We start from the raw sequence: 8,956 nt of genomic DNA on the forward strand, positions 1-8,956 counted from the left end.
CCAATACTTGCCAAGTTACAATCTCAAACTAACCTAAGGATTTACTCAATGGATGAATGGCAATTTGGACCATCAGATTAATTTTCTTTTATGGTGAGCCACCAGTATCATGTAGCACGATGAATAGCAATAGAATTGCATCAATCAATGTCTCTTGAACAAAAAGGCTAGTGTTGAAGTCTTAGATTCAGGCAATACTACAGATGCAGAAAGAGCCAGCAAGTCTACGTACAAATAAAATTTAAGATTTCATGATGCTACCCCGAGAACTCGAGTTGAAAAATGAGCCTACATGAATCAAAATGGTCACTAAAGCAACTAACACTATGAGACTCAAAATGAAATTATAAGATTGACTTGATGATAATAAAAGAAAAAAAAAAAAAAAGAGAAACCACGAGTTCGAATCTTTTTCCGAACAAAATCTAACAACATTTGTTGATTAAGAAAAACACAGTCAGACTCAAATATATACAATCACCATACATAAGCTATGCTCCACAATTCAATGTAAATATATTCGCGCTTTGATTAAATTGAACTTGGAATGAGGCAATTAAATGCAGTGTAAAAACTAAACTGAAATCAACTTTATTCTCTGTTCCTATCAAGAGTGTCAACATTCAATTAGAACGGAAGAAACAGAGCTAAGAGTCATGCATTCATTGACAAGGAAAGATTCAAACTCCAAATACACAATAATTCTCCACCCTTCTTTCTTACAAAATAAATCATCAAAGCCCCTCAAAAAACCGAATGTGATCTTCAAAAGTCTCTCCATGCCTTATTTTGCTCACTGATCCATCATCTTCAACCTAAAATATTTTACAAAATATAACAAATCAAGATTAAGTTAAAATTGTTTTTTGGGTAAAACTTGAACGGTATTCTACAAAAGGAAATGAGCCACTAAATAGGGTTTATAAACTTTTTGGTCCCTCTTCTTTTGTGGGTGTTCGTTTGTAGTACCTCGTAAACTTTTTTTATTCGTTGTAGTCCTAAAGAAAAAATTAATTCCATTTTTAGTACCTTAAAAATTGTTCCATGTTTAGTCCCTAAAAAATTCTATATCGGGGACTAAAAACAAAATGAAGTTTTTTTAGGGACTAAAACGGACAAAAAATTTTGCAGGACTAAAAATGGAAATCAAAAAAAGATGAGGAACCAAAAATATAATAACTTTCAATCATTAATTGTAACATGCAATATCCTTTTTGTCCAATTTATTTTTTCAAATACACATGTAAAACTTCAAATGATTTTACTAAAGACCTAAGTAAACAAAAAGAAAAAACACTAAGCAATATCTTACTCAAAAAGGTATTGTTAATATGTAATATGTTTTTTTTCCACTAATGATTATCAAAATGCATTTTCACTCAACCACTGCTATAAAAAAGACTGCTGAACAATGTTAGCAAGTGGAAAAAGGCGATTTCATACCCAATACTCAGGAGGCCGCATCTTAAGATTGTAGGTTGATGCCATGCTCATGCAATAAGCACCAGCATCATGAACAACCAAACCAGTACCCTGCCATTAAAATTCAGATGAGACAGTTTAAACAAGTTGGCATTGTTGTCTTTGTCGTGGTTTTGCATACATTATGCGTGTATATTATTATTATTTAAGCAACTATATAACAAAAGATAAATATATTATATATTACCTTGGCTGGAGTAGGTAGTTCTCTTCCTTTTCCTAAGAAATCTGCAGACTCACAGACAGGGCCAACCACATCAAAAGTTGTTGTCTCAGCATTTGATGGGGCAGGGGAAACCAGCTCTATATGCTGCAACCATACAATGAAATGCCATTAAACATTCATGTAAATGAAAATCGATACAATACAACCCAGTTGCATGAAGGTAGAATCAGGTGACCATTATGGCCTTATGCCCTGTCAACTTCCAAATTCCAAACAGTTTCTTTAGAATGCAATTTTGTTCTTTAGATAACATCATAACAGCTTTAAATGCCATGTTAAATCTAACTTAAATTATTTTTCATCTTCTTTCCATCGACAGTGTCAACATTCAACCAGAACTGGGGAAACAACTAAAAAAGTAATTGCATCCTTTGGCAAGGAGAGATCCAAGTCCCAAACACCCATTTTTTCTTCTTCTATACATTAGATTTAGCAAACACATGGGGGTGGAGGTTGTGGCATCCCAGCCAAGCCATTATATGCTGAGCAAGTTTTAAGAGTGCATTATATATTTAGAAAGCACATGCATTCATAGGGTCTAGAATTCTTTATTGGTTTCAAATGCAATATTAGCAGAAAGGAGACATCAGACACAAATTTCTCTTAAGAAAAAACTGTCCAATATTGATGTATTGGATGATAAGTCATAACAAACTTAGGGTACTTGTAACATTTACCTGGTAAGCATCATAGAGACTAGGGCGGATCAGTTCAGCCATACTTCCATCAATAACAATAAAATTTTTAGATCCATTACTTTTAACACCTGTCACCCGGTTAACTAAGCAGCATGTGTTTGCGATCAGAGATCTCCCTGGTTCAATGATGAGATTAAGACCACGCGAAATAACAAGATCTCGTACCTACTCCAACCATGAAAAAATTGGAATTAGCAGGGATACCGAGTGCACAGTTAAAACATAGTATAATTACTTCTTCTGAGATAAAGGGGTAGTATAACAAGTCCAAGCCTATGACATAAATAGACAGTTAAGAAGCAGCAGATGCTCCTCTATGATTTATGAGATGTACAAACATGTGTCAAAAACCGTTCATAGTATATGCTATTTCTAGAACTCAAATAAATACCACATGTAGTTATACTCTAGAAATATCTTGATTGGTAGAGCTGTGAGACATAAAATGAGTACTCAGGTTCAAATCTGCCAATTTATACTGCCCATATCCCCTTTCCCCCCCTCTGCCTCTCGTGTGATAAATATCTTTGAACTATTGCCTCTTTCATCAATTATAATTAGCAAACATGAATCTCAATAGATGACATTGATCTAGTTCCTTAAATACTGTGACAAAACATATATTGTGTAATTTATAAAAATGTTATAGTTCTCAAAGGACTTATTTACCACATTTCTATGCATGTTACAACTCCAAAAAATGGTAAATGCTACATTTTTAATTGTGTAACATTGCAATACTAAGAACGCCCATTTACGAGTCATTACTCATTAGTGATATTACAGAATGTTGGGCGGTCAAGAGCCAATATGAGACTAAAGTAGGTGTAGCGGAGATGAGGATGTTGCGGTGGATGTGTGGTAAGACTCGACAGGATAAAATTAGAAACGGAGCTATTAGAGAGAGGGTTGGAGTAGCGCCTATTGTAGAGAAGATGGTGGAAAATAGACTTAGGTGGTTTGGGCATGTAGAGAGAAGACCGGTAGACTCTGTAGTGAGGAGAGTAGACCAGATGGAGAGAAGGCAAACAATTCGAGGCAGAGGAAGACCCAAAAAGACTATAAGAGAGGTTATCAAGAAGGATCTCGAACTTAATGATTTGGATAGAAGTATGGTACTTGATAGAACATTATGGCGAAAGTTGATCCATGTAGCCGACCCCACCTAGTAGGATAAGGCGTTGTTGTTGTTGTTGTTGTACTCATTAGTGATATTCATTATGCTTGTAAGCAATTGCAAACTTAATAACATATAAAAATGAAACAATGAAGTCCTCACAGTGTCAATGAGATCTCTAGGTGTAGGAAGAATGGCACCAGAATGATAATAATCTATCCCAAGTCCTCCACCAATATTTAAGTAATCAACTTCAAAACCCTGATCTCGGATTTGGTCAATGTAGTTGATCATAATGGTGGCTGCATCCCTGAAAATGTCTACCTGAAAAAGAAAGAAAAAAGAATGCAACAATTATTTCAACATTTATATTTAGATAAAGATTGAGAATCAACATAAAGTAGTGCAGAACTACAAATTGAGCTAAGAAACATTGAACGCATAATAAAGCAAGAAAACATAAATTGAAAAAAAAAAGGTATATCTCAAAGTAGCAAAGCAAAAAAGAAGCAACAGAAAAAGTAAAGAATTTCCATCTGACCTTGGTAATTGTTGAACCAAGATGACAGTGGGCCCCTACAAGTTTGAGCTCATTAGGATGCTCCTTCACTGCATCTAAAAACCACTGCAGCTTTTCATTTCTAATGCCAAATTTAGAGTTCTTATTCCCAGTGGCAACATAAGGATGAACCTAACCACGACAAAGATAAAAGTTTAAATATTCCAAATAATAAAACATAATATAAACAGCTATGCACATGAGAGCTACAAAATCTAGAGGTCTCAAGTTTAGCAATGGTGATGATGCAGACCAGATTTATAGATGAACAGAAATAAGAATAAATAGAGAAAAAGGAAAGGATGAAATAAGAGGAATAGCAGTAGGGGAATACCTACTACCCACAAAGCCTAGCTCCTCTCATAGAATGGATGTATTCTCTGCCTAACAGAATGATACGCACAATCATAAAAATCCCCTCACTCACCCCACGTCCCTCTATAACAGAATACCTCACCATCCATCCTCACTCTCTTTCTCTCATTGCCACCTCATCATTGTCTCTCCGCTCTCCTATTCTTTCTCACATACACTCTCCACACTTTGGGCTTATTTACTTGGGCCGCATCCTGCACTAGGGACCTATCAGGTGAGTTGTGCACTAACCAGTCAATCACAACTTGTAAAGTAAAGTTTTAGTGACAATGAAGGTAAATGCAGGAAGAGGGAGCGAAACCACTATAATTAATAACATGGAGGATTTTATAATGTCAGTGGAAGGAAGATATCATACGAATGGAAATTATGGAATATGTAACTGCTTGTGAACGTTGTTGATTGTTGAAATATTGCAAAGTTGTATTCAATCAAATGCCCTGAGCAATGCATCAAGTAGAACTTAGATGAATGTGTTAGTGTGTGCTTGGTTTATTGACAGCACAATTTCCAATACAACAAAATGAAAAGGCTTGTCTCACATTGGATAGGCTTTAACGTCAGTTCCAGTTCTCTAAACAGACATCGAAACATACTATAAGGACAATTTTCAGTTTATTATAAAGCTGAAAACTTATTTTAGCCCCACTAATCCTATAAGAGAAAATGCATATTTTTTCAAAAAAAAAAACAATTAATTTCTTCCTTGGAAGCCTCTTTGGATCTGTGCACACCTCAGCTGCTTACTAGTTAGCAATATGAACAAAAGCCTTTATCCTCTAAGTGAATTACAAGATGCATGAGTCCAAACTTGGCTACTCATGTAGAAAACTTGTACAACAACATACCTGTGGATCAACATCAGGGTTAATCCGAAGTAAAACATTGACCTTCTTTCCAGCCCTTTTTGCAGCCTCTGTAATGTTTTCCAAGTCAAACTCACTATCAATGTTGACAAACACACCTTCTTGGGCAGCCAAGACCAAATCCTCCAAGATTTTCCCATTCCCATTAAAGATACACCTAAGAATCACATAAAATTATTAACAACAGAAAATACAAAAAAAAAAAAAAAAACAGCAAAACAATATGCAACGTGGGTGGAAAAGAACACAAAAAACAAATTCATGGTTGAGTGAGATTGTTAAACCTCGTGGGATCAAAGCCAGCACGAAGAGCCAACCTAAGCTCATTCCCACTAACAAGCACAGCACCACAACCCAAGTGCCTCAAATGTTCCAATATCTTCAAATTGTTGTTAGCCTTAATGGCATAACCAATTATAGAACTCAACCCTTCCAATGCATCCTTATAGGCTTCAACGTTCCTAGTTATCTGGGGCTTGCTGTACAAATAGAAAGGTCTTCTCTCAACAGATTCCATGATGTCATGCACCTTGAGGCCCTCACAGTACAGATACCCATCTTCGGATTTGGTGAAACAATGCTGAAAATGAGCGTTCTTTGTGTCCTCTACCGCGGTTTTTGCAGCGTTTTGGGAGAGAACAGCTCTGAGAACACGCGGTTTTGTGGTGCTTTTGAATTTGAGGGGTGGAAAAAAAAGATTTTGGGATAAAGGGTTTTGGTTTAAGGAGTAGTTATAGGTTTTGGGAAGGGAGGGTGAGTGAGAAAGAAGGTGAGAGCCTGCCATGGCTGTGTGTTGGTGGTGAAAGATTTTGCCGACTGTGTTGAAGGAAAATCACAAGTCAAAACCCTCGTCCATGTTCTAATTTGTGTTTTTGTTTTTAGCAATTTAGAATTTGGGCTTCAGAGGATACTTTTTGGTCCATTAGAAAGCCCAAACTGTAGTGTTCAAGTCATGTAAAAAAATGTCATGCAAAAAAACACGACCTAAATGTTTACATTCTTTATAGAATTTTTTCTGGTCCAATATTTACATTCTAGAGAAAAGTATTTAACACATTCTTTTAACATTAGGGGTAGGTAAATGAGCCCAGATTCATGTACTGACCTGTGGGGTTCGCGGTCCGCGCAGGTTACGGACCAATTTTTTTAAACGGTCCATGGTTATGTCATATTTTTTTGTCCGTCCCACTTAACCCGCGGACTATGCGGGTTTGGCCCGCGGGTCCGCAACCTGCATTAGGTTTAATTTGTGTGATCCTGATCCAATTATATTAGGTTTGATTTTCTCTTTTTCACTTTAAACTTTTTTTTTAAAATAATAAATAAAGAAATATATTAGATAAGATAAAGATATAAAGATAAAAATAAAATATTTAAATTAAAAGATGATAAAGATAAAAAAGGATAAGATAAGAAAAATAAAAGATAACAAAAATAAAAGATTAAGATAAAAAAGATAAGTGATAACCTGCTAAAAATCTTCTTTTTTGATATTTTTTCGATCTTTTTCTCTTTTAATCTATCATATTTTCATATCTGAAAGTCATAAATAATAAAAATATAAATTCTTATCATTTAAACCAAAAATAATTGTTAAATAAATATTTTTAAAGATATTTCAATGTATTTTTATTATAAAAAATAGCTCATATCATATTTAGTAGTTGCAGCAGGCTAAAAATATTTTTTCTCCTCGCGTGTGCTTAACAAATATCGAACTAGGCTTCTTGTTGACAATATATACTAAAAATTGGTTTCTAGTATTTGATATGCAGGGTAAATAATATGTAATAATTATTGTCTTTTAATCACTTAACTTGATTTCATTCTAATATTTATTATTATTTCGAGTTTTAGGAAAAAGAAGATGAAGATATGGAGATAGAGAAGGTTCAAACTACTTCAAATATGAAATCATTTGTTGTTGGAGATGTTTAAATTTCATATTTTAGATTTATTGCTTGGATTTTCTTTTGTTAAGACATTATTTATTTTATTGATGTAATTGACTAATTATTGAGATTTTATTTATATTTGCATTGAACTTAATTTGATTGTATTATATTTTTATTAAAATTAAAATTCTTTTAAAACTAGGCCCGCGGACCAGCTCATTTGACCCGCGGGGTCCACAGGGCGGGGGCGGACCAATTTATTTGGTCTGTGTAAGAAGCGGGGCAGATTAGACCAGTCCACTACTAATGCGAGCTTATATGAGCGGGTCTTACGCGGGGCGGATCGGGCCGCTTACCCACCCCTATTTAACACACTTTCATTAGTTGAAAGTTGTTGCAAACTATAAAATTAAGAGAGAGAATTATTAAATGAAAAATAAAACTTAAAAAATTTATAATTTTTAATAAATTTCAACTAAATATGTTAGAGAGTGTATTATTATTATTTTTCTTATAGCCTAAATGAACATGTTGATTTTGCTACCCTAAATGAACATGTTGATTTTGCCAGCCTATTTAACCCTTTTTTATTTTGATTAAATGAACAGGAATGCATATTAGTTTCCCTTTTGGTTTTTCCTTCTCTTTCTTTTCTTCAAAATATATATTAAGAAGAGTGATTTTGAAAATGCCTTACTATTACACTTCTATAATTTTATTATGATTAATATTTAAGAGTGTTGTTTTGGTGTTGAAAGTGGTTAAACATATCAAGATTTACGTATGCCCCGAAAGTGGGCTACATATATTTTCTTTCCTTCATGTCTGATTTTTTCACGTGAATAGATTTGTTTAACATTACTTTGATTTGGTTGGGATATTGAAGCTATTCTTTGTCAACAAGTGTTTTTCTATGAGTTCAAACTTTTAAGACCTAAAAGTTCATCCTAAGTTCAACTTTATTAGTTGAACCATTTTTTGAACGTGATTTTTTTTTATGTGATATAATAAAACAAGAGGTTGGTAACTTTTCTTTCTCTTTTTTTTAATACTAACAAAATATTTTTATGACACTAATTAAAAATATAAATACATTTTTTCAATAATTATTACATTAAAATACATCAATGATTTAATACTTATTTCTATAAACAATTAAAAATATTTAATAAAGTATAGCATATTCTTAAGACACTTGCACTTAAGATATTTCTTTACTTTATTGCCATAAATGATCTCTCTCATTTTAGAAAAATTATTGCACGGGCACAAACCCAACACCTCATTCTTATACACAACCAATCAAACATTTACAGCTATTAGATGAAAAAATCCAACCAATAAAACAAAGAAACTAACATTTTAACAAATAAATAAAATCCCCAATTTCCTCTTCACTATTTTTAGGTAACTGGTTCTCCTTCCTTTTGTTTCTATATCAAAATCATTGTCACATAATAAATTTGAAATTTTTCTGATTAAATTTGACATTTAAAACAAATAAATAAACAAAATGTGACATTTAAAATTTACGTGAGTTAGTCATGTTAAAAATGATAATAATTTTTTAAAAATAAGCTTATGAGTTATGATAGGGAATGAAATATCTATGCTATAAGCTATTTTATTCTGTAAGTTAATTACAAAGTTATTTTGCCAAAAAGAATTATTATCTTAATATGATAAAAAATATTTAGTTTACGAAATTATGAATAAATAATAAATAGAAGAATTTTCA

At 33.2% G+C, this 8,956-nt stretch overlaps 1 protein-coding gene across 1 annotated transcript; it reads right to left on the reverse strand.

The window, feature by feature from the left end:
• Positions 1–561: 561 nt before the first annotated feature.
• Positions 562–6,183, reverse strand: LOC114407082 (diaminopimelate decarboxylase 1, chloroplastic-like). The gene is made up of 8 exons (XM_028370046.1): positions 5,608–6,183; positions 5,306–5,480; positions 4,065–4,214; positions 3,686–3,847; positions 2,386–2,571; positions 1,670–1,792; positions 1,444–1,533; positions 562–815 (listed from the first exon to the last, which is right to left on the reverse strand). The coding sequence occupies exons 1-8, from the start codon at positions 6,105–6,107 to the stop codon at positions 735–737; spliced, it is 1,467 nt and encodes a 488-aa protein (XP_028225847.1). The 5' UTR covers positions 6,108–6,183; the 3' UTR covers positions 562–734.
• Between the last annotated feature and the right edge of the window lie 2,773 nt (positions 6,184–8,956).

Source organism: Glycine soja, chromosome 3 (assembly GCF_004193775.1).
Source record: "Glycine soja cultivar W05 chromosome 3, ASM419377v2, whole genome shotgun sequence".
Classification (NCBI taxonomy): domain Eukaryota; kingdom Viridiplantae; phylum Streptophyta; class Magnoliopsida; order Fabales; family Fabaceae; genus Glycine; species Glycine soja.